Source organism: Antedon bifida, chromosome 3 (genome assembly GCF_963402885.1).
Source record: "Antedon bifida chromosome 3, ecAntBifi1.1, whole genome shotgun sequence".
NCBI classification, from domain to species: domain Eukaryota; kingdom Metazoa; phylum Echinodermata; class Crinoidea; order Comatulida; family Antedonidae; genus Antedon; species Antedon bifida.
The window spans coordinates 31,793,938-31,821,260 of NC_136228.1; the positions used below are offsets into that span (position 1 = coordinate 31,793,938).

A 27,323-nucleotide genomic window follows, 5' to 3' on the forward strand; every position below is an offset into this window, starting at 1 on the left:
CCAAAGTGCTGGCAGTCCTGGCTTATTGACATTGTCGTTCGCGACAGACGTCGTCGGCCACAAGAAGTCGCGCAACACCAACTTGCTTATTATACCAACCAGTAAAATGAATGATATTTATCAGAAATGTATATACAGACATCCAGTACTTTTTATTCTTAATACGCATATTGTACATAGGTAATACGTATATATATATTTAATTTATTTAAATTTCGAGAGTTGCGCAGTATTTAAATTATCAAATCCCTGATTGTAAAATGAATAAATAACACTTTAGCAAAAATAGACAAATTTATCGTTTTCAGCATTTAGGCTATATGTACAGAACAATAAAATATCACAAAAGTTCCCTATACGCGTAACACAAAGACACTGTATCTAATCTTGATTTGTTGGCAATAAGTAGACTTATTGGATTGTAACATATTCGTAAATTTCATTACTGTGACCTTTTTAAAAGCATTTAATTTGTACAAGTGAAGATTACCCAAGGGAGAGACCGTGATGTCAACATCGCAACATTGAGTGAGAACAACAGAATACAATATATTTATATATACAATTAACCCCATTTGGTCGAGTAAACCGACTTTTGTAAAGTTTTCGTAACATCACCCCTGTGTTCTTCTCCACTACACCTTAAATTTGGCATATATGCACATCGCACCGAGACAATGTCGTAGTACTCGTAGCGCATTCGTCGCATTAAACATGTTGAGACGTGACGTCATTCCGCTGTTACATTACAATTAAACTCGGCATTACGTATATCCAATGTCTTCATAAAATGCCGAATCAGCGCCAACAGCTTTCACCATATTATCTGTAGACACGCTCTGAAAAATAACATTATGTCGTCATTAACAGTACTACATATATAAAACAAATTTGGTTTTACTGTGTATTAATGAGAATTGTATGTTTATAATGTAATTCGCATAGAGCTATAGATATTAGAACAAAATGAACGCAAAAGTACAACATTAAAAGGTATGTATACTACTGCAAGGAGTAATTTGCGGATTTGAACCAATGTAATTAGTTAGGTCACTTTATATAGGTAAAAGCGAGTCCCGTATTCATTTTGAACATATTGTACAAGGTCTTGGCATTACATGAGTTAGGGTGGCCTTTACTATTTTCCGAACGTAGGGGAATGAGCTGTTAGGAGCATATTAGACTAAGTTTCGGCATTATGAGTTAAGGTGGGCCTTTAGTATTTTCAACCAGGTAATTATATACAGCTGAGTGTCCACTCGGCCACCTCAACGCGCTCCTGAAAGACGAATCACCATAGGATCGATTGTGGACGTTTGATAAAATGGAGACGGTTCTATTCTCAGGAACACTCATCGTTAAGGCCAACTCGGACAGCGCCGTATGACGAGGCCCGACGAACCGTCTCGTCGCCGGGATAACATTATAAACATTTTTAATGTTCTCCCGACGATCTAAAAACTATACGTCCGACGCTCAAGACGACTCGTCTCGTCGGCATTCAGACAGCACCGACGGGCTTCGTCGTGCGACGCTGTCTGAGTTGGCCTTTATAGGAATGTCTGCATACTTTTCCAATGGTATCTTCTGATAGGTGACCCTCAAATCCTTCATAACCCGTTGTCACATCTTCTGATACTGGTGTATAGCTTTTTGCACTAGTACCAAGAGCCAGGTCATCTTCTAATATTGGCTGTGTATCTCCATCTAAAGGTAACAGGTAATCAACTGCATCATCCCCGAGCATTGTGTCCAATCGACTAAACAGCTCACTGAACTTAGGCCTTCGTGATGGGGTTGCTGCCCAACATTCCAGCATCATTTGGTACCTGTGAGAAAAAGAGATTGCCAATAAATGAAGAATGCTAGGAAGAGGCTAGAGGTTAAGGGATTGAGTAGCATGTCAATTATTGACAAAAGCCCACAGTTTAGGCCCATGTTGTCAAAATATTCCAAGATGATTTTTGCACGAAGAGCGGGATCAGTTGAAAAATGTGGTAATCAATGCAAAAGATGCTAATCGATAAGTCGGAATAGGAAACATAGTTAGTACTGCATTTATTTAGCAATAGGTTAGTTTTCTGTACCATTTGGCTACGCTGGCGAAAATGTTCCCTGGGGATATAGGCAATTATTAAACCATACCAATATTGTGAAACGTACCATTCATTGGAACAATTTTCTGGTTGTTCCATTCTATAGCCTTCCTTCAGTTTCTCGACAACTTCAATGGACTGCATACCTGGATATGGCATTTCTCCTAGAGTTGATATCTCGTACAAAACAATGCCAAAAGACCACCTGCAACATATTGATAGATAAAGCATAGTTCCCACTAGCGACGCAACGCAAGGACGTAACGCAACGCAAGTGAATTGACCAATCACAAGCGATGGCTTATTCGCTTGTGATTGCTAACTGTCTGTAACTTCGCTTGTCATTGGTTAAAACGCTTGCGTTGCGTTTACGTCCTTGCGTTACGTTCTAGTGGGAACCAAGCTTTAAGGAGAAGTGCTATTTTAAAAATCACAATAATCACTTTGCTACGTAAAGCTTGGTTCCCACTAGCGACGCAACGCAAAGATGTAACGCAACGTAAGTGATTTGACCAATCACACGCGATGGATTAATCGAACAATGGCTTGCCATTGGTTAACTCGCTTGCGTTGCGCGTACGTCCTTGCGTTGCGTCTCTAGTGGGAACCACACTTATTATACCGTATATCTTATATTTAGTGTGTTGTTATGTTGTGCTCCTTTTTCTGACACCTGTCTTAGATGGTAATCTTATAATAATCTAAAATATAATTTCGGGTTTTTAGCATTGTTATTAATTTCTGTTGAAGGTTTGGAAAGTAAATAACTGATTACGTGATTTAGGATCACGTAATCAGTTGTTTCCACTTGTACGCAACGCAAATACGTAACGTGCCCCGCAAGTAAATTGACCAACCACGAAGACGCGAAAGATCATCCGAACTGTCGCTGTTTGATCTTGATTCACTTAGGTTGTGCCTATGTAATGTCGAACCTAGCTTTTAACGCTCTTCTGGATGAAATACCAGTTCTAGTTAATTTACCACCCGGGTTACTTCAGTGTGTAGTTTGTCTTTTTTTTGACTTATGTGGGTTCAACCCACTTTCATTTCCATCATGTAACTTTTCATTGTTTTTCTAACATTGTATTTTTGTATCATCATATGTTTATCAATCAATCAATCAATCAATCAATCAGATTTATATAGCGCCAGTATCCATAATAATGTTCAAAGGCGCTTGACAAAGTTAAGCAGGAAATGCCTCTGTGTAAAAATGGGTTTTTAGTCGTGTTTTAAAAGTGTTGATGTTTTCAGATGTCTTTATGTCGATTGGCAGTTTATTCCACAAAATGGGTGCTGCACAGGAAAATGCACGATGGCCATATGTCTGAAGTTTCCATTTAGGAACATGAAGGAGAAGTTTATTAGATGAACGCAGTGAACGAGACGAAGTGTAAAGAACAAGAAGATCAGCAACATACTGACAACATAGTTTAGTTTCTCTTAGTTTGTAGACGACATATGTATTTTCGCAATATTTAAGAATGGTAAATTATTAACTTACACATCACTTTGAATAGTACATATTCCCTGCAAGTTTGTCTCCAAACTGACCCACTTAATAGGCCTCTTGCGATCCGGTGCAAGATGTTTGTAGTCGCTCTGGTAGATATCATCTGCTAAACCAAAATCGGAAATTTTGATCGTTAGGCCCCTGTCAACTAGGATGTTCCTTGCTGCTAGATCGCCATGATAGTATCGTGTGCTTGACAAGTAATCCTGTAGTAAATATAAAAGGATTATCGATAAATTAAATTTATGTTAAGGCCAACTTACACACACGAGAGCGGTAACGGTAAGCGGAAAACCGCGTAGCCTGTCCCACGTAGAATCTGTACCTATCCTATGCGGAACCGCTCCTCCGCGTTGTGTGTAAGTGGTCGTAAGGAATAACATAGATTTTATATTGTTATTAGGCTACTGTTACCATTCGTCTGTGTAAATTGGTCTTTATACAGTACGCGTGCGTTGAAACTGTGATGAAAATGATACGGCTTATGCGCGCGCAGAATATTATGTAGGGGGTACATAACCGGCCACTAATCGTACGTTATGTACAAAATTACAGATATCACTTTTGAATAAAATCCGTTTTCAATGTCAGCAAGAAATAAACAACTTACAATTTTCAATCTCATCATCAATCATAATCGTGAACTGACACATCACATTGAAGAGGCTTAGAATGGAGGACTTAGCTTACTTACCATGCCACGGGCAATCTGTCGAGAAATCTGTACTTGGTTTTGATAAACCAAATGAAATATAGGATCTTCTAGAGCGTATTTTGCCTGTAAATCAAATCAATTATTTCTGTTAAAACCAGCTAAAAATACGCCTACGTACTTAGAGTATTTGTTGACACTTTAATCAATATTGTACGGTATACTATAGGTCTAATTTGGGACCTAACAATGCTGCGTCAAAACGCGTCACGAACTTGATGTAGGGTTACACCGTTTAATATATGCCATTGGCAATAAAGCGAAATGCAAAGCTCTGTCTACACTATCAAACTTTATGTGACCGAAAAATGTGATGTTCCCGTATATGAACACGATGATGTCATATCACTACCATATTTGGGTATATCTCTACCATATTTGGGCACATCACAATTGTTTTGTCAAACTAGTTTGATAGTGTAGACAGAGCTTAAGGCGTATATTGCTGATGCATCATACTGTATATATTTAGCCAGCCTGACAACTGCAGCTAGTTTTCTGTGTGGATTAGTTCCTTTTTTCGTGTCTTTCATGGGCTCGTTCCTCTTTTATTGTCATATATGATTTTTAAGATATACTCGATTAGTTCTTTACATAAAATAAAAAACATAAATTTTAACATTGATATTGTATCGATATATCGATTGTTGGATCAATACCTATTTTGGGTCTTTTTAAAACAGCTCATATTTTTGTTTGTATATTTTGTTTGTATATCGTGCGTGTTTGCTATACGTAATATTTATATTTAGACGTTCAAGATCGTTCAAGTATTATTTCTCTGAAAGTATCTTTGATTTGACAGAGTGAGACATAATCCTTTCCTAACGAAGACTTATCTGAACGAGGCTTCAATGCCGTCACTTACTTAAATGTGACAAAACTCAATTTTCATCCTGATCTCAATTGTGTAAGTGCATAATATACTTTGCAATGCCGATACATGCATGGCTATATAGTCTTTAATGTCGCATGTAACAGTTTTACCTTTAGGTCATGCATTATTTGTCTGTAGGTTTAATACATTTTTCAGCTGTGATGTAGATGAATAATGTGTATACGTAGTGTATAGTTTTTTGTTTTAAAATGTTGTATTTGTTATCTGAGGCGCCTTGTTCCACCTTGTGAGGCGCCTCTGTGTAATATATTGATATATATATATATATATATATAGGCCTGTGTTATAGGTTCTAGACAACGACTTGATATTAGTAACAATATAAATAATGGCGTGGCGTTTGGCGTTTCATACATAAAGCTTCAGACAAAACTCGTAACCTGGAATTACTAAAAAATAAAAATACAATAATATAAACTCGGGGAAAGTCTATAGTGTTGAAGGAAATATGGTTTAATATTGAAATCAATCATCATCTTATATGTAAATATGTGTGTATTTTAACTACTTTTAACACTGTATAAATCTGTTTGTACCATACAAATGAGAGAATTTTAACAAACCACAAATGTACATTATTCATAACAGAGAATTTAATTAAAGTTGGAGAAACCCACACAAGACTTCGGCAAGTCTATGGTGTTGTGTAATTGTTATAATATTATTACAATTTTTATTTGAAACAATGACAATAAATGCATAATATGCATAGTTTTAAGTTGCGTGCAACGCGACTCTACAGCTCACTATATCGGTTAGTCGGTCGGTCGGTTGGTCGGTCGGTCGGTAAACACTAACGTGAGCACGCGACTATACAGCCATGTATATGACCTCATTATTTTATAATACCCGATTACCAAAGGCTGCTGAACGCATTTAAAATGATATATTCACTTCACTTAATTGTTGTTTAACATGTTAATACATTAATTCCGAAGTAAATATAACAATACGCGCCTAAAGGTCATAATAAATTGCATAGGCCTATATTATATCGTATTATTTTTTTCATCGGCAAAATCAAATGAACTATTCAAATTCAGAAGCTAATAAAACATACTAAACGACCAATTAACTTACTTCGTGAATAATAACATGTTTATGCCTCTAAGGCGTTTCATAGATCTGACAAGTAATTAATCGTTTTAGTCGTTTTTCGGGTGTCTGTCGGAATGATTAAAAATATAAGCAATACATTAAGGCCTGCAACTATGTTATGTCAATAAAAGTCTCTTTTTCGCGTACGCCTATTATAGTTTATGAATATTTAAAATAATAAAAATGCTTACCTCTCGGCACTTAAGTAAAAAGTGGAACAAGTCTCCATAATGCATGAATTCTGTTATAAGGTAGTATGGCTCATCGCTGGTGCAACATCCTAGTATTCCGAGTATATTAGGGTGGCTACCAATATCAATTATCAATCTGATCTCGTCAAGAAAGTATTCCTTCATTGAACGTGAGACGTGACCTAATGTTTAATGTAAAATATTATCGAAGAACTGCTTTAACCAAATAACGTGTCTTCTTAATTGGATGGTCGTATAGTATGTTGCCCCTCGATCGTTTAATGGAAACAGTCCCCTGATTTAATACGAGTGTCCATTGAAGAGGCTATGTCTCAAAAGAGGGGTTCTACTGCCAGTTATAATTTTCGCCTTTTTTACAACAAACGTAAATAGCTTTTTGATCTATGGCAATAGAAAATACAAGTAACCATACCTTTTAAACTTTTTACTGCTACCGGGATATAATCATTGCCACCGTCGATACCACAAGCGAAGCCTTTGCACACGACACCAAATTGACCACTTCCGAGCTCCTCCTCAATCTTTAACATATCGCGATCGAATTCTTTCTTTGCAAATAGTGGGTCCACCTCGCGATATTCAAAGTAATCTGCAAGACAAATATTGGAAAATATATAATATACACAGCATGTGAGCTGAAGGAAACTAATCTAAAGCTCTGTCTACACTATGAAACTTTATGTGACAAAAAAATGTGATGTGCCTATATATGGACATGATGATGTCATATCACTACCATATTTGGGCATATCACACTTTTTTTTGTCAAACTAGTTTGATAGTTAGAGAATTAGATAGAGATAGTTATAGCTTAAAGTAAGATTGGACAACTTTCTAAAACGACTTTCTTTTCAATTGTAAGGAAGGTGAATTTTAGGAATAATCCCGTTCGTTTTACTGGAAACGGCGTTGGGTTCCGAAGTAGCCCAACACATTTTCAACTTACTCCCTACTTAGTTCTAGGCTAGGTCAGGGCTTTAAAACGTATACGAGCCAATAATAACATAATAATAACTAGAGATACTTTGTTCAATAGAACATAAACCCAGTCAGAGGAATATCATTACAATATTATTAATAATAAACAGCGATTACCATGTTTAGACTTGATAAACATATCGTCTGGTTCCCGCTTAAATTGTGGTATTGTTTCCTTTCTTCTTTGTCTCCGAGTATAAAATCCAAGAAAAATAACCACCGTAGCAAACAGTATAGCTCCGATGAGAACTGGTATAACTAACGTATAGTATATACTTAGACTCTCAATTGTGGTGTCCTTATGTCCGAAATTTGTATCTATTCAAAAAGTAATTTGTTTAAATAATATCAAGACGTATTTATCTTTGAATAATAATAATTGTAGCAGTTACTAAATTACTTTATTATTTTAAATATTAAACTGGTCTGATGAATAAACTTGTTGCCAAGTACATACTGTATGAGCTTTTTGAACATCTAACAATTCGAGAGACGGTTTTTCATTAAATTTATTTCGTCAGAAAAGAACAACAAAACAAAATGCCAAAAAAAAAGAGTTCTTCAAAATCCAAAAGAATGGTTAACCAAAAAGCGAAATAGATCACTGTCAAGTAACTCATCAAAATGGAAATTGATCTTGATGTACAAATAAAGAATATCATAGGCGGATCAACAAAAATGCAATTAGGACATTCAATTCTCACTACTTAATTTCACCATTTTTACACCCTTCCTCCATTCCCTCCATTTAAAAAGTTAGGTACACATTCTATTAAAGATAGTTAGGTATATTGAAGCATGGGGTTCTCCATGATTCAAGATAAACTTTTAAAAAAGAAGTCAAACTTACTGATTTCTTCAATAAGAAAATCACTGAGATTGAAATAGATAATTGATTCTATGCTATCTCTTAGAATTGTTTCATTGATGTCCGCATACGCTACTACCTGTAATAAACAAAACAAAATTGGAATAAAAAAAAACCTGATTAGCACTGCTGATAAATAAGTAAGTTTCTAGGTCGACATTAATTTTTACTAAAAGCAAAATGGTGATGAATGGAAAATCCAAGGTTGAAGTTGTTTTTTAACATTCATATATTCAGGTTCTGATTTTAACATGGGCCGAATTCTATTTAAATTGTAACCGAATAGTTACTATTTTTAAAGTTAGGCCGCCAACTCAAAAACAAAATTGCAACAATTAATACATCCAATACATCCAATGGCATATGATCTCCCTGAGACAGTCGAGGAATATACCCAAACAGATCGGAAATCTTATCGTTAACCTATTTTTCAAAAGCCAATGATCAAAATATCTCATTATAAGAAAGCGAACATGATACATCGTAGATTTAATCAACAATTTAAATTGGTTTTCTATTATTGCGGTGTATTGAAGAATGAACAGGATAATTATGTAGAATCTTTAATTAGCAATTTATTGTGTAATTGCAGAAAGTGAATTTCTTATTCCTTGTCATGATTAATGTCTGTTAAATTCGATTAGAATACACCACGCACAGGGGATAAAACGCAACCATTACGGGGAAAAACATGCTGAATTAAATGTTAATGTCAAATCATAATAATGGTTTGTCCACCATAGAACGTAGCTTCCACTCATATTTTGTCAATCTTATCTTACAATCTAAAGCTCTATCTACTATAAAACTTTATGTGACAAGAAAATGTGATGTGCCCATATATGGACACGATGACATCATATCACTACCGTATTTGGGAACGTCACACTTTGTTTGTCAAACTAGTTTGATAGTGTACACAGAGTTTAGGATTGGAACGTTGTTGGTTGGTGTTGTGTGCTCGGTGTTGTGTGCTCATAATAGAAAACAATATTTGTATGTGTAACGTAATAAGTGTATAATATAAGTATATCCAAAGGCAAATTACTGAAAAAAAGACAATTCGGTGGAGGCTGCATATCAATAAAACAAGCAGAAAGCTCTTTTCAAAATGGTAAAGTAAAAAAGTCAGAAAGAAGTGTCAAGCTTTCGAAAAAATACTCTTCTTTTGTTAAGACTTTGAGAATATTTAGGAAAGAAATCAGAAATATGAAGCAGACATGATCTGCATGAGTTGGAATAGCGTATTGTTATAAAGTATATAATAATACCAATCAATGTTGCAATTTTAGAAACATTCCAACATGACCTAATATACATAACCTAATGTATAAGTGTCCTTCAAATACATGGTTTCCAATATCAAATCTAATCCTAGGTATATGATAGATTCACATTCGGCATTCAAAAAACATTAATTAATCTTAAACATGTAACCGTATATTAAATTATTAAATTGGAATTTGAATTTGACTTTCGTATTGTGTTAACTTTTCACCTCAAATTATATTTCATTAGCCCACACATGTCGAATTTAAGCCACACTTAACTGAATTAATCGAGCCGACTTACATACCATCGTTAGTTTTGTCATGAGCTATATAGATACTTAAGCTATATAGATACTTAGGCTATACAGATACTTAAGCTTACTCCACAATACTCGGTTCGATAATCGTAAAAGCTATTTCGGCAATGTAACATTAAATAGAATCGTGAAAGGTATTTGGAAACTGAAGCTAAGAAGTGTGTGGGATAATAATTACTTCTAAATAGAAATCGGATAAAGTTGAGATCGATAAAAAAAAACCCATTTCACTTACCGTCAGATAGTATGAAGTTTCTTGTGTCATTAAATCCGTAGTCATACTAAAATATTCTCGCTCTGTTGTTACATCGTAAAATACCTGGAAAAGAACGGAATAATTTATATTACTAAATTAAACAGTTTAATTAATTCAATTCTGTATTAATACTTCAAAACATATTTGATTTAAAACAACGTCAATAAGAAACGCAATCAAACAAACAAACAAAAGCAAAAAAAAAAGAAAAAAAAAGTAGGCCTAATGTCTCCTAAAAAGGCTAACCTAATTACCTAAGGCAAAACAAACAAAATAAGCAAAATAATATTTTCAAATATAATAATAATATCAAAATTTGTCACTATCGTTTAAGTTATAATCAAAATAATTTAATATTAGATATAAGCAAAACCAGATAGGCCTACCCACCTCCGGTGTACGTCAGTTTCAACCCAGGGAACCATTCTAAATTATAAAGATCCCCTTTTATCTTTTGTTGGTTCATCCAACCTTTATTCATCAATTTAATTTCATACATACAATTTTTGGGGTTTGTAGGTTTTGATATTATAACATCCATGGTAAATAATAGGGGCCTAACATTAAACAAACCCCCTCAGTGCTCTTGCTAGTTGGCCTGATTAGAACCAAGGACCCTGCATGAATTAGCTCACAATTCAAAGCGTTGCATAGAGTATAGGCCTAATTTCTTTTCCACTGTAAATAGCTTTTTAAATGGACCTTCCCTTTATGTAGAATATATACCCACATACCTCGTCGACAGTTTCAGGATCACTAAGAAAATCTTCAGTAGTTGAGTCTATAACTGTAGCTCCATATGAATGTAATGTCGCCTGACTGTTAATACTTGCTGGTGAGTACATAGAAACCCACGTAGTATGTGATTTTACTGACACTGTGATGTTTTCTATACGGACATCAATGGGCGCACTAACGTATTGCGCATCTATGGCATAATACATAATTGAAAAACAGTTACTGTAATTCATTTGCTAGTATTATTTATTATAGTAATTATTATTCTATTCTTCACTCTTTTTTCTCTTCGAAAATTCGAACGAAAAACAATTCAGGATGATGTATACAATTACATATTGTAGTTGTGTAATCAACGGTGATTTGATATGGTCAATAGAAAAGTTTCATTTTTTAAGGAATCCGTATATACCATGAACGAGGTAAAACTTGTCCGAATAGGGGTGTCTCCTGAACAGAGGTCCAATTTAGCGAAAACATATATTTCCCCTCCATTAATTTAGCTGGAAAGTTTATTTATTTATTTATTTTATTTTTTTTTTATTCATTTAGAATCCATTCAACAATACATTTAAAATACATAACAAAGAAAATATACAAACAATTGGAATATTAAAATTGAATAAAACCAAAGTGAATGGATGCAAGGACGACCCATAAAATCGACGTGTCAATTTATTTCCAATGGGGTCCATTGCAAGAGAAATCGGAGATGTGAAAGTGAACAAGGAACATAAGAAGGACATATGGAAATGTGAAAGACATAATAAAAAACACATATAAAATGTTAAAAAGGAAATATAAAAAAGTACAAAAAAAAAAGTAAAAAGAAGAAGAGCAACAATATCATAAAACCGGAATATATAAAATCATATAGGAATATCAACGATGAGATTGAAAGTGTCCCCTTAATAGAGGTGACCATGAATAAGAGTGTCACAAACACGGTTCTATTGTAGTTATTATTCCATCCGTTAAGATTTGTTGTTGGATTTGATAATAAAAATAATATTTACCTTGCGTCATACAAAAATGTCGATCTTTAGTTTCTTGATAACAATCTATGACAAAATAAACAGAATCAAAGTATTGTGATTTGAATATTCATTAGTGTGATTTGAATATTCATAAGTGGGATATCAATGTTAAGCATAATGATTCAACAAAATATTAAATTTACAACAGAATCATAATTTAAATTTATTTTCTTAATGTTAGCAACATTTAAAAAACATCGCAAGACTATGCCAAGGAATGACGAGAGATTGGAGAACCACTGTTTGTATAAAGCTCTGTCTACACTATCAAAGTTTATGTGACAAACAAATGCCCATATATGGACATAATGATGTCATATCACTACCATATTTGGGCATATCACTACCATATTTGGGCACTACTTTAATTATCTTAATTTCCGTCATTACTTTAGATATGAGTGTTACAACCCCTTACTTACCAACACCATTAAATTGTATAACACCATTGCTTAATACAGATTTTTTGTCGAGTTCTTTGCTTGCCAAGTAAAACTATACAGAAAGAAACGGTTGAAAAAAGAAATAAAACATCGTCATCACATCGGTATTATACTAAATAAATAAAATCGATGTCAATGCAAATAAGCAGAGCAATACAATTTGAAAAGCACGGCCACCTCGTATTAAAGTAATAACATTCCTAACAAATGCCAATTTTTATTGGATTTTTGATATTTTGGTATTTTACCGCAAGAGTCTTTTCTTGCTAATTTTGATTTGCCAGTACTAATCAGTTTACCAATACAGATGGACTGAATGTTTAGATAACATATATGTAGTATAAAACCTACTCCAGATAATCAGAGCGAATTCATGTTTCAATTCGTTTCTAAACGTTAAAAAATGACTTCCCTCACATTATTTAAAGATGTATTGTCCCCAAAAACCTCAAGAATGAAGATTAATGAAATCAGACTTTAAATAGGCCATTTTTGCAGTTTTAATCAAGTTATTCACTTCACAAATTATTTCACTTATAAAAAGACAAAAGAAACTGTTAATTTTAACCAAAAACCATTGTCTGACAGACAATTTAAGTATTTTTTGTTTTAAATTACAATTTTTAAGGTAAATATATTTTTTTCCATACAGTTTTTGGTCAAAGTGAATACTACTATTACGTGACATTAAAATGGCATATTAAAAAAAAAATTTTTGTAAAATATTTTTTTAAGGCGACAATACACCTTTAAACAGTTAATTTAGTAAAGCTATTAATAAACAGATTCATAAATTGGATTATTCGTGTTTTGTGCAATGGAAAAATAAAAGAGAAATTAGTTATGAACCACAAATTTCTATTATTAACGATATAATATACATTTATGAATCAAGTACTTACTTTAATTTCGTAGTCATAATTGAATTTGATTTCGATCTCAGTTTCTGTTTTGTTCTGAAATGGAGTTTTATTTATAATTATTATAAATATTATTTCTATCTATAACTATGAACACATGTAACTAGACGAATTTCAATTTATAATAACTAGAATAATTCATATCTTTCCAGTTTGAAATCAAAAAGGTTATTTTTAATATTTAAAGATTCTTTACAAGTTCAACTCTCCTCAGAGGGATACTTTATTATGTACATTTCTTAGTGTGCCAAATAAAATGTTTGTAATCCTAATATTTTTTTTTCTGAAAAGATCAGAGAGCCCTACTTCAACATCTTTAAATAGACATTTCTAATACAATTATTATCTTTTTTAGTATTTGTGTAAACCCCTTGCTTTGAAGTATCAGTCCTAAACTATAACAACCACGTCACGTAACAAATTAACATTTAAACTTTCCATCTCATCAATGAAAGCAATTACTACCAATTAACTAGATTAAATCTCACAGTTTTGAATACTTTTTTTATTCCCTCGAGCGTATTATATCAAAACTTAATCATATATCTTTGGCTTAATCAGCTTTAAAGCTCTGTCTACACTATCAAACTAGTAGTACACAAAAAGTGTGATGTTCCCAAATATGGTAGTGATATGCTTAAATATGGTAGTGATATGACATCATCATGTCCATATATGGGCACATTTTTGATAGTGTAGACAGAGCTCCGCGTAACAAATGCAGTATATTTACCGTGTAGTGTAGTCCACTTTCATTCAGGTTACATGCTTGTAAGGTATCTATCTGCTCTCCAACAACGCCAATATAAACAGCATAACCATCAAAATCTAAGGTTAAACAAATTTAAATACACATTATATCTCGGCATTGAACAAATAGAACATCAGGTTAGATATTGACAATATCTTTTTTGTAATTATGAACCATTACTGCTTTTTTTTTCAGAAACACATTTATTGCTTCATAAATACAGTAATGAGACGCAATTTCAAACACGCAATATCGGAGATGCAATATCAAACACGCAATATCGGAGACGCAATTTCAAACACGCAATATCGGAGACGCAATATCAAAAACGCAATATCGGAGACGCAATTTCAAACACGCAATATCGGAGATGCAATATCAAACACGCAATATCGGAGACGCAATATCAAACACGCAATATTGGAGAAGCAATATCGGAGACGCAATATCAAACACGCAATATCGGAGACGCAATATCAAACATGACACATGAATTAGAACTTTATAAACATCAATACACAGAATGATTGAACATTTCCGAACATATCCGTGCTCATGTTCAGTTGTGACGTCAGAAACGCATAGATCGGAACAAACCTTTGTGGCTAATACACCTGCTACTTATTATTGTTATAATAATTTTTGACTTTTATTTTATAATATTTCAACAATATTTAACGAGGTTGGTCCATCCAGCCGAAGCTGATCATTAGGTGCTATCAGTGAATGATACATATTATTTTCAACACAATTAACAGACGATATAATAATATATATATCATGGAGGAATTTCCTCCATTGTTTAATTTGAGTAATTTACTACCGTACTTGATTAACGTATGAATTCTATCATTCTGATTAAAGTTATCATTTTTTATGTTAACAAATTGCTGCTTTTATAATTTGTTCATTTAAGTGCTTTGTAATGAAGGAAATCTTTTTTGTTATGCTAAAAAAAGATTGTTTGCATTTTCCTGAGTTAAATTATTTGCCTATATATTCCCTAATGCCTTTTTTTCAAATTCCAAATCTCCGAAACTATGCTTCTGAGATTCCCCCTTTCCATTCTTTTTTCTCTCTTTGTACTATGCTTATTTATGTATGTTTATGTGTATGATGAATGGAAATAAATAAAGAAAGATAGGTTCACTTATTCATTTTCCATTTATGTGACAGTACCTAATGACGGAATTTGTCTATTCCAACTTAGGTAGAGAATCAACGAATACGTAAACGTTTCTATAGGTTCACTTATTCATTTTCAATTATGTGACAGTACCAAATGACGAAATTTGTCTATTCCAACTTAGGTGGAGAATCAACGAATACGTAAACGTTTCTATAGGTTCACTTATTCATTTTCAATTATGTGACAGTACCAAATGACGAAATTTGTCTATTCCAACTTAGGTTGAGAATCAACGAATACGTAAACGTTTCTATAGGTTCACTTATTCATTTTCCATTATGTGACAGTACCTAATGACGAAATTTGTCTATTCCAACTTAGGTGGAGAATCAACGAATACGTAAACGTTTCTATAGGTTCACTTATTCATTTTCCATTATGTGACAGTACCTAATGACGAAATTTGTCTATTCCAACTTAGGTGGAGAATCAATGAATACGTCACGTCTTCCCCTTCTGTCGTGTCTTCTATTGTTTCGTGGAAAACATTCACATTCTCATTATTTGGTTGATCAATCTTAAATGAATCTGTAACAAGAAGTGAAATGATATTAAATAATTTTTTTAAAGAAATAATGCTCACGTATGATAAATGAAGATAATGATATTCATTTATCTATTCAATAAGAGTATACATTTTGGATATGCAGATATTTTTTCCCCTAACTAATTTATAAATATGATGCGAGTAATTTAACTTGTTGTAAAGGTTACCACACACTAGGATGATAAATAAAGATCAATGATAACTAGATAAATATGTATTTTTCTTACATAAAACAAAAGAAATTAGAAAAGTTTTTCTATTATGCTGACTATGATAAAAATAATTGTTTAAAAATCCAATCAAATGATGACGTCATGATCAATAAGAACAATGAAATCGTTGTATCGTCACGATATTCACCAAACTATTATTTTGTAAACCAATTTTTAAATTATTTTGTTAAAGTAATCTGGGGTATCTACCCTACAAAACATCCTGGTTTCCTGAGACCCCATCATTGTACATACTATTATTTTATTTGTGATTTGATGAATAAATGTATTTGTGTTTGATATTTTTGCACTTACTAATCATGACGTCATTTTGATTGGACGTGTGAAAATATTATTTTTAGCATTTTTATAATACAAATGGTATTAGCAGATATTCAAAACAAATGGCCAAGAGAGTATTATTATTAAGATATTCTCTTGTGTATTGTATATAGTATTATGATTATGGGAAACCACTTAATATGTATTATCAATGAAGTGGATGAAGTTTGTTGCTCAGGGTCAGTTAAGAACAGTCTTGACATGAGAGCTAAGTACCAGTGACAAATTGAATGTGCCTCAAACGTTGTTTCATTTAGATTCCAATGTTAATGTCAATGTTATGTAAGTTTGAATTCTATCTGTCTCTTGCGGCTATCTTTGGCCAAACATCAGAGAACTTTTGCTTGAGTAAAAATACCTTGTGTTTTGTGTTATATATATTGTTGTATATAATGGTTCAGTAGTATAGTACGACAATAGTGTTTGGTGGCGTTTTTTGTAAGAACCGTATAGATTAATCTTCAAAAAATCTTTTTTTTTGTTTATTATGATTACTAATCTTGAGTTTTTCCTAATTTGTCGGCGATTTAAGATTATTAAATGTTGTTATAAAGCGTATTTTTTAAACACGCTAGGTAGACATAAGTAATACTAATACAAACAGGCAATATACATATAATTTCTTAAATTATTAGTAGTAATATATATTAAGCTTTGTCTACACTATCAAACTAGTTTGAAAAAAAAGTGTGATGTGCCCAAATATGGTACTGATACATCCAAATATGGTAGTGGTATGACATCATCATGTCCATATATGGGCACATCACATTTTGTTGTCACATAAAATTTGATAGTGTAGACAGAGCTTTAGTACGGATAGTATTAGTAGTAGAAATATGCCTAATGATGTCGAATAATATGTTCCTCTTTTAGTGCCTCAGTTAGGCCTACTGGGGTGGTAGAGAGAAGTGTTATAGGCCTAATAGATCGGTGTCTATTGTAGTTGAATAATAGTATTAATATTAATAATAATATATAATATAAACTTACTCAATAGCCATTCGCTTGGGCATTGTGCTTGAATTCGACTCACGAATAACATCACAAAGAACACGATTCCTAACCGTTGAAATTTCATCGCGTTGTCCAGTGCCTAGAAACACTGAAACCATAACAGATTGATTTATAATCGGAAGTTGTCCAAGCGGTGTCGGAAACAGTATATCCAAGTATTTTTCAGAGCACACTGTAAAACATTAATGATACGATGATAAGATATAAAGAGACAAGTTACAATCAAACTCATACCAAACAGTCTAGGTTTTATTAAGTTTCACATGTATGGCCCTGAACTTAATTTCCTTATGCATCAGATCCCATCCCGTCCCCAGAGAAGGGCATCGACCAGACTAAACCCCTCCCGCCCGCAGAGAAGGGCATCGACCAGACTAAACCCCTCCCGTCCCCAGAGAAGGGCATCGACCAGACTAAACCCCCTCCATACAATAGGCCAAACACTCCCACACTACACAATTTGTTTGTTATGTTTTCTAAATGTCTAACTTGTGACCCACTATTTTCCTGGAATCATTTTATATAAAATTACTCATAATCATCAGATTTGTATGAATTTAAATGTATTTCGAATAAGTTTATTATACATTGGTCTCTAAAATGCGATCCACTTTTTCCTGGAAGCACTTTATAAAAACATTATTCATAATCAACAGATTTGTCTGAATTTAAATGTATTTCGAATTAAGTTTGTTTGTCAATTCGCATACAGTTATTAATATTAGATCAAGTTTATTATACATTAGTTTCTAAAACGCGATCCACTTTTTCCTGGAATCGCTTGTATAGAAAATATTTGTCTGAATTTAAAAATGTTTTTCGAATTAAGTTTGTTTCTCAATTCGTACAGCTATATAGATCAAGTTATATGACTATATAATTTGCTATAAACCAGAATAAAACACAATACTCAAAGCCATTTTGGATTGATAAATATACACAAATGACGGACAGACGAAACCAGAAATTCAGAAGGATGATTACTAAGTTTGAAAACAATTTAATAATGATGATTTTTCATCTGGTGAACTACATATCAATATGACAACAAATTACATTACCTTGCAGTTAGCTCCCATCGTTCCAAGTTACTATTTCCATAATGTACGATAAAATAACAAAATATTGTCCGTACTGGCGCACTCCATAGACCGAGTGTATCACGTGGACATCCGGATGTCCTCTCTTGAGAGGTACTCCAAATGAAGTGATCGGCAGACGATTGCGATACTACAAATAACAGATTTCCGCGCAGAATTAGTGACATACAGTGACGTCATAATATGTAATCAATGAGTACGATTTGCTAGCTTCACAGTATAACGAATGTAGAAACAAATAGACATTGGCGACAGACTGGGAGATCATTATTGAACGTTCAATATGAGTTGATAGTACTTTTAACAACTTAGTAAAACAAGGACAATCGTAACACCGATGTACATTTAAAATTATGCTATTAATAATATTATTTTATTGCTACGGTTTTCTACTTCGTGATCGTAACATTAAAGGTTTGCATATTATAAATTTCATATAACTGTTTCCCATTTTCTCCCCATTGTTCATACACCATGACGAGGACCAGCTAATAAATATTAATGTTAGCGCTTGAATACTAAAACACACGATTCCGTTTTTTATAGTAGATTTAATTAACAAATTGTGAGCAGATATTATATATAGGCCTAGGCCTAATGAATTTAGTTTATGCGCATTTACTAAATAAGGAGATACAGTTCTTCAAGCATGGTTCCCACTTTGACGCAACGCACGTAGCTGTGACGCAAGTGAGTTGACCAATCACAAAAGACAGAACAGATGATCCATTGCTTCATGATTGGTCAAATTACTAATTATTAGTTATCTGATCTGATCCAACAAGCACCATCGTATGAAGCTCTGTCTACACTATCAAACTTATATAGTTTGACAAAAAAAGTGTGATGTGCCCAAATATGGTAATGATATGATGTCATCGTGTCCATTATATGGGCACATCACATTCATTTGTTGTCACATAAAGTGTGATAGTGTAGACAGACCTTCTGTCTATCCCGGCGCGTACAATCAAAATAATATGTAAACGCATGTCAAATATAATACCATGTAAACCAAAAAGCCCCGTAGCTTTTATTGTGTCATGGGACGTCAAGCAATAATGTGGGAGTTATACCTGTCAAGTATGATATTAAAAGTGAAGACCTGACAAAAAAAATGAGAGAGAGAGATGAGGTGAACTTGTGTGTGTTTGTGTTGATTCATAATAGCATGTAACCTGATCTATGTTTTAGTAATATTTTGCAGTAAATAATAGGATTTGTATGAATAATGTTTCATCTTTATGCGCATAATGCTCGTATATCACAGTTCAAAGTGGCTGTAAATTTGAAAAGAGTGACAATTACACGTAGGCCTATAAGTACTAGCAAGAAAATCTAACAACGATTAAGCAGCAGATTCTCGGTACTGTTTCTATTTCCGAAGTATCATAGGAATATTTGGTAATACAGTATCACATGTGTTTCACATGTTTTAGTAGTAACCTAACCATTAATCTAACCTTACATGATACAGGCACCACATGTGATATAATAGAAAGTATGTGTAGATACAGCACTGGGAATTGGGTGCGATTAATAGATAGTCACTCTACTCTGGATACACGAAATTACTATTACCTATTGTATTGTAAAATTATCCATTCCTTGCACATTATTGGTTATAATACGTTAAATCAAATTAGTTCCATTCAAAAATACATTCCTTGTAAAACACCTGCATAAATTCTTGTATCTGCAAATTAAAAGCATACTTTACCACCAGGACAATACATGTTGTGTTTAATTTGGCTAGACATCATTTCCTATTTCTAATGATTAACATTATTATATGGCGAGAAATAGATCGTTTATGGTGCGAAACACGATGTCTAAGAAATGTTTGAATCGTTATCAAGACCGCAAATCTAAGCTGTAGAGACCGACACCAAAAAAACATTTATTATGTACTACAGCAGAATCCCTATAAAAGAGACCTCGGATAGGGTCCCGCTTACGCGGAAAGAACCGGTATGGTATCGGGTCTCCGAAATAATTAGGGATTCTGCTTTGTCTTTCTTTTTTGTATTTATATAGGCCTAATGTTTTATTAATTATCACCATATTTTGTAGTATCACGAACTTGTATAAACAATCAATGTTGATTGGACAAGTTGTGCTGTATCCATCAGCCTCCTAAATAAATAAAGTTTATATATCAATTTACCGTTCGTACCATAATCCGGCTTTACTAATTTAAACATTGTTAATGAGTATTTTACACTAGTTGTATCATTTCTACGTGCGCTTCAATCTAAAGAGTGGTTCCCACTAGAACGCAAACGTATCAACGCAACGTGCTGTATTGCGTAATCACAAGTGGGAACCGACGACGCAACTACAGTGCCGCAAACATCGCAGGTTTGATTTCACGCAGGCGGGGGAAAACACAATTATTGGAAGGGCATTATGCGTTGAATTGTAGCCAAATGAACCAGTTTGATACTTGTGTTACAAGCATTACTTATTGAAATATTGATGATTGATTATTATATATAGGCCTATATACAAATTTGTATATAAATATATTATTATTGTTTCTATATTAGGAATATATATTGTGTAAGTGACAACTTGTGAGCAGGTACGTGTGCGATACGATCATCATCGCCGGACGATAGGAAGCTGACGTGCTGAAACGAAAATCCCACCAGTGATAAATATACAATCACTAACTCTCCTCTTAAGCTGTTTTAATTTAATAGATTTACTTTCTGTCCTGTTTGATGCTTAGGTTACCTAGAACTCGAATAGATAAATCAACACCTCAACTAACATGTTGACAAATTAAGCATTATTTGTATGAATTTAGGCAGACTCGAGCGCTCTTTATCCGGACCTTTATTTTCTGCCAAAAACACATACGTCAACGATTCATTCTATTCCAGGCAATCAAAAATGTTGCCTGCCTTTATTTATGTTTAGGCCACGGGCCCATAGATTCACAATTATATTACAGTACAAACGTGGACTCTATCTTATTTAACGATACAAATAAATGCTTAAAGCTTGGTTCCCACGAGGACGTAAACGCAACGCAAGCGTGTTGACCAATGACAAGCGACAGTTCGAATAATCCATCACTTGTGATTGGTCAAATCACTTACGTTGCGTTACGTCCTTGTGTTGCGTCTCTAGTGGGAACCAAGCATTAGACAGGTTAACGTAATCAGTAACTTATATAACTTTGAATAAGAGGGATTACGCCAATAATACGGACTCAGTAAGGTTTCCCTTTCTGCCTTATAAGCTGGACATACAAGACATAGTAGAATAGAAACCCCCAAATCAATAAAAAATGCAAATATGTAATAATTATTTTGATTAAGAAAATGAAATTATTGCATGCAATTGGTTCTCGAAAGACTAAAGTTTGGTTGCCACTAGCGACGCAACGTATCGCAACCTACGCAACGTAAGAAAATGCCCTCCTAATAATTGTGTTTTCCCCCGCCTGCGTGAAATCAAACCTGCGATGTTTGCAGCAATGTTGCGTCGTCGGTTCCCGCTTGTGATTACGCAATACAGCACTTTGCGTCGATACGTCGCTGCGTTACGTTGCGTTGCGTTCTAGTAGGAACCACGCTTTATGAATCTCCAAATGTGGTCTTTCATTAGAATAGGACCTTGTTCTGTATGAATATTTGTTGTTCTCCCTAAAGTACAAAGTTATATATACAGTACTAAAATGGTAGATAATCCGTTTTTGTGATAAAATATTCGTAGATATTGAGGCTTTTAACGTTCTTGAATTCGGCCAAAATAGATTTTAAACCTTTAATATCACATAGAACATTTAAATGTACATTACACAGGATTTACGGAGGATGTAAAGCGATATTAAACGGCCATTTTTACTCGTGATTTCGACATCTTTCGAGGAGACTTACGAGTGAATAAGTGTCATTTCTGTTAACATCTAAACCTAGAAGATGCGATGTTTTCCATCTGCATAAATTATAATGTCGACTTCGCACGAATTTATGGATTTTAAACGAAATGTCTATAATAATTAAAATTGAAAACACTTAAAGTGATAGCAGTATTAATAATGTATTGATTTTGTTCAAAACACTGTGAATTTTTTATAAGTTAAGTTTGTGTTGTAAAGTTCATTTGCATGCTTTTCCGTTTTAGTATTTTTTATAGTTTTTATAATTGCATGTTTTTCCCACATAAATGATGTTTTATCCGGTTATATCAATTTCCATTAACAAACGAGATGTTCTTCTGTGAATCACATTCCGAAATACACCTGTATATGCCCATTGCAGGGGGAGGACGGTTGGGTATTACGTGATATGCATGATTAGTGTTTAAAAACATTAGTTTGAAGACGTTATAAAATAAATCTACTTTGATCAAAGTAATTCATCTGTATATGAAAATAAATTATAAAGGATTATATTGTCTGATCAATTTCTAAATGTTCCATGTCTAATGAAGTAGCGCCTGGCTTATTACAATATTATTTCATTTCATAATTTGTCTAAGATACCGATTAAGCTTGGTTGCCTGTCTATCGCCTACGACGATGGTTAAATCATGAAATACATTCCTTCATGGTTAGATTAATATGAAGGCATGATTTATAGATTGAATATTATTTACAAGATTAGATCATGGCGATGATATTTTTCCAAATAAGATACTTAAAAGCTTGAGGAAGACATGTAGTTTTCATTTCATTAAGATAACTTTTTCGAACGTCAATAGCGACTTTTTCGTATTTGCGAAATTTGCATTACAAAAATAATGTTCATAAATTGAACACAGATGACCCTTTTCCACTGAAGCGACCAGTCCCACTACACCTGCACAATCCTATTTGCATAACAACGCACGGCATATCAAGCTGTGTCGTACAACTACAATGAGATATACATTCTCTTCTAAACACGTAAAGCTTGGTTCCCACTAGCGACGCAAAATAACGCAACCTACGCAACATAAGAAAATGCCCTTCCAATAATTGTGTTTGCCCCCGCCTGCGTGAAATCAAACCTGCGATTTTTGCTGCAATGTTGCATCGTCGGTTCCCACTTGTGATTACGCAATACAGCACTTTGCGTCAATACGTCGCCGCGTTGCGTTGCGTTCTAGTGGGGGAACCACGCTTAACGAAGAGAATTGTCAATTCCTTTCGAGATACATGTCTAGTCGAGCTTGTCTTTTCGAAATAAAGCTCATTGACTGTTTACTACAAACGGACGGACAAACGGCTAAATTGGTTTTCAATATTGTCAGTTTGTGTAATATCGCGTTAGGATTAATCAAAGGGATTTGCCATCACTGCAAATTTCAAATTAAGTGTGACATTTTTTTTAGTATTTACGCAATCATTCGATAAATTAAACATCTGATTAAGACAACATAACCCGCATCTCTCTTGTTTATACTCAATTCATTTACTTTCACAAGGGATACGCTATATACATTAAATATAAAAACCGAATAATCCCAGAAGACACTAAATTCCATTATCGTACGTTGTCACTAACATGCTGTCATATTTATATATACAAGCATTACATAATATTATAAATTTAATACCGAGTTAATGTTCTTAACCAAATAAAATATCGTGTACAAATACAGCTAGAGATCTGTGTAAAACGTCGTGTTATTGAAACTATGTACTTTATATTACTAGGCTATAAGACTGGGCTATTGAATGAGAAACAATGATCGAATCAAATCATAACGAATAAAAACAGGCGATTCTCGCACGGTCGACAAGAGATAATAAACGTACCGTATGATATAGTTAAAGTCAGGAGACAAGAAACTGCAGGCTCTGTTTATTATCTCTAGCCATGATACTATTACCATCATTTGAAACAATGATCGAACCAAATCATTACAAATAAAATATAAATACAGGCGAATCTCGCACGGTCTTATGACAAAAAGACAATAAAATGTACGTATGATTGGAGAAAGGTTGTAGTCAGGAGACAAGAAACTGCACGCTCTGTTTATTATCTCTAGCCATGATACTACTACCATCATTTGAAACAATGATCGAACCAAATCATTACAAATATAAATACAGGCGAATCTCGCACGGTCTTATGACAAAAAGACAGTAAACGTGCGTAAGATAATAGTTGGAGAAAGGTTGTAGTCAGGAGACAAGAAACTGCAGGCTCTGTTTATTATCTCTAGACATGATATGCCTACTAATACGAGAATCATCTTTACAGTCCAGTTTTAAAGGCCAGTTTATTATTACGACCATAACGATCGACGATACATTTATAAACTTTTTCTTTCTTTTCATTTTCTTGTAACAGTGGCCTGATTATCAATAGGAACAATAAAATCGTTGTATCGTCACGGTATCATTGCTCATACTAATCATGACGTCATTTGATTAGACGTGTGAAAATATTATTTTCATCAAAGGCAGCATAGATGGTTATCCTATAGTTTTATGGTGAAAACTTGTTAGATTGATTTTGTTTTATGTAGGAAAATGCGTATTTATCGTCCAATCGTCCAATCAAATGACGTCATGATTAGTAAAAGAAATAATATCGTGACAAAACAACGGTTTTATTGTTTTTATTTATCATTTGATTGGAATTTTAAAAATATTATTTTTATCAGACAGCAGTTCTAGAACGAAAACCTTTCTAAATTCTTTTGTTTTAGGCCTATGTTTAAAAATTTTTTTTTTATAAAAAAATTCATGCTTATCTATTTATCGTTGATCGTTATCGTCCCAGTGTAAATGGGCCTTAACGGCAGTTGAAATTAATTATTAACAATTATAAATGATTGGAAAAACGTGTTGACCTTCTGGCCTTAATATCATATTTCGTTGATGATTCAAAACTTCATAGAAAAACGAGTTCCAATGAACTTGAAATGATCAAGAACCTTTTAACTTATTGAAATTTAAGTCACATATTACAATAGCCTAAGTCATAGACACATTAGCAATATTGTATCGAACATATAGCTTATAACGGAAGTATCGTGAACATAATATCGAACTGATGCGAACTGTTTTACAAGGGCGTGTGTCATACCATTACACCACAGAGCAGCATTTAAAGATGTATTGTCCCCCAAAAACATGAAAAATGAAATTAAATCAGACATTTATATAGGTTATTTTGTAGTTTTAATAAAGTTAATCCCTTCCGTAAAAAAAACGAACAAAACAAATAATTTTTTCTTATATAAAATGACAAAATAAATGGTCAACTTCAACCAAAAACCATTGGCTGGCAGCCAATTTGATTGTTTTGCTTTAAATTACAATTTTTTCAGGTAAATGCATTTGTTTCGATTCCATTTTTGTATAAAGATGGGTAACTATTATGTGACATTAACATGGCATATTCAACAGCAAACATCTTAAACATCATTTTTCAGGGGGACAATACATCTTTAATGTATGAAGTAACCTCTAACAAATTCCAATTCTCATTATAGTTATACCATTTGGGTTTATTGACGTTTTGTTAAATCCATACCAGATTATTGTATATACTTTATATTGGCAGGCTATTTTTGGCAGGTTTTTTAACACGGACGATGAGCAAAAACGGTAAACTATTCTCATTTCATAATAGCATCTATTACATATGCATACACGAAATAAATTATGAATAAAATCTATCAAAATGCACTTTACATAGCTGACTATCTAAATCCAAAGCGAGGATAAATTAAATACGGGAAAGTGATACTTGTGTGTGACATAGAAATTGAACAAAACAACTATCGGATAACTCATCCGCAATACCCATCTACTCAGACTTTTTACATTTACGAGTGGCAACTAATCCTGTCCAATCCCTAGCGAGTATTCACACAGGTCATACACAGCTATTTGCCATACAACATCTTCTCACTAATTACTAACATTTACTCATAAATGTTCGATAGTTTTATTTTTTTTGTGTGTGATTAGACCGCAATCAGAAGTGAATATGTAGTTGGAAATATATAAATTTATGAGAAGGCTTATCGAATGATGAGTAAAGGTATTCGGTCGATTTCCGACATTACGAACAAAGAACCAGATGATTGTTGGAAAAAACGTTTCTAAAGTGCGCTTGTACAGAACGTGATGTTTTATTGAAAGGGGGAATTATGTTGAACTCCAAAATGTTTAGTTGACGTCACTGGCACGCTATCACCGTGTCACACTCCATTCGAGAAAGAACATCGACACATCAAAGGCCATTACTGAAGCTTGGTTCCCACTAGCGACGCAACGTAACGCAATTTACGCAACGTAAGAAAATGCCCTTCCAATAATTGTGTTTGCCCCCGCCTACGTGAAATCAAACCCACGATGTTTGCAGCATTATTGCGTCGTCGGTTCCCACTTGTGATTACGATAAGTCGCTGCGTTGCGTTACGTTGCGTCGCTAGTGGGAACCACGCTTTACGCGTCATAACGTTATAAATATACATACGTCAAAAAATAGCAATAAGAATAGGTATGTTCGCACGTACAAAGGCCGTGCCGCCATCATTCCCTGCGTTTGAACGCGCGCGTCAAAATAGTTTGTTAATGCATGGAGGAAATATACAGAGTTAATGTGATTATTGGTGTGCAATATAAAATTGCAACAGGTAGGCTATACAATGCGTGGGCATATGTTGTAACTCTATATGTTATAACATGGATTAATGGCAATAACATGATGACATAATGATGTCATAATGCTGATTGCCTGTCTTCTAAAGCACCGCATACTTAGCACTAGTTAGCATAGTCAACATTAGCCAAGTGGACAATCGCTTATCTAATGTTAAAACATATAAAAAAGAGAGAGACCT

General features: G+C 33.7%; 2 protein-coding genes across 5 annotated transcripts in view; one reads left to right on the forward strand and one right to left on the reverse strand.

Moving 5' to 3' along the window:
- The window catches only part of LOC144837518 (heparanase-like), a 28,414-nt gene extending 5,449 nt beyond the window's left edge, over window positions 1–22,965 (forward strand). Inside the window, exon 10 of one of the 4 annotated variants that reach the window (XM_078692673.1) lies at window positions 21,068–22,965. The gene's annotated coding sequence lies outside the window, so the exon portion shown is untranslated. Of the gene's footprint in view, window positions 1–12,178; window positions 12,198–14,306; window positions 14,338–15,721; window positions 16,117–21,067 lie in introns of those variants that run through there. The other 3 variants (XM_078692674.1, XM_078692676.1, XM_078692675.1) reach the window with 3 other exon arrangements.
- On the reverse strand, window positions 146–18,617 carry LOC144837516 (uncharacterized). The gene is made up of 18 exons (XM_078692671.1): window positions 18,480–18,617; window positions 17,395–17,590; window positions 15,691–15,828; window positions 14,094–14,188; window positions 13,343–13,396; window positions 12,420–12,492; window positions 11,977–12,021; window positions 10,957–11,150; window positions 10,202–10,285; window positions 8,361–8,457; window positions 7,628–7,828; window positions 6,945–7,121; window positions 6,512–6,693; window positions 4,307–4,390; window positions 3,604–3,818; window positions 2,164–2,301; window positions 1,571–1,829; window positions 146–839 (listed from the first exon to the last, which is right to left on the reverse strand). The coding sequence occupies exons 2-18, from the start codon at window positions 17,480–17,482 to the stop codon at window positions 765–767; spliced, it is 2,199 nt and encodes a 732-aa protein (XP_078548797.1). The 5' UTR covers window positions 17,483–17,590; window positions 18,480–18,617; the 3' UTR covers window positions 146–764.
- Window positions 22,966–27,323: the final 4,358 nt, after the last annotated feature.

Coding starts and splice junctions, on each gene's coding strand:
- LOC144837516 (XM_078692671.1), bottom strand. CDS start 17,482: ATGAAATTTCAACGGTTAGGAATCGTGTTCTTTGTGATGTTATTCGTG. Junction 4,391..6,511: donor TTTTACTTAAGTGCCGAGAG/GTAAGCATTTTT, acceptor TTTGATTTACAG/GCAAAATACGCTCTAGAAGA. Junction 3,819..4,306: donor GACAGATTGCCCGTGGCATG/GTAAGTAAGCTA, acceptor TATTTACTACAG/GATTACTTGTCAAGCACACG.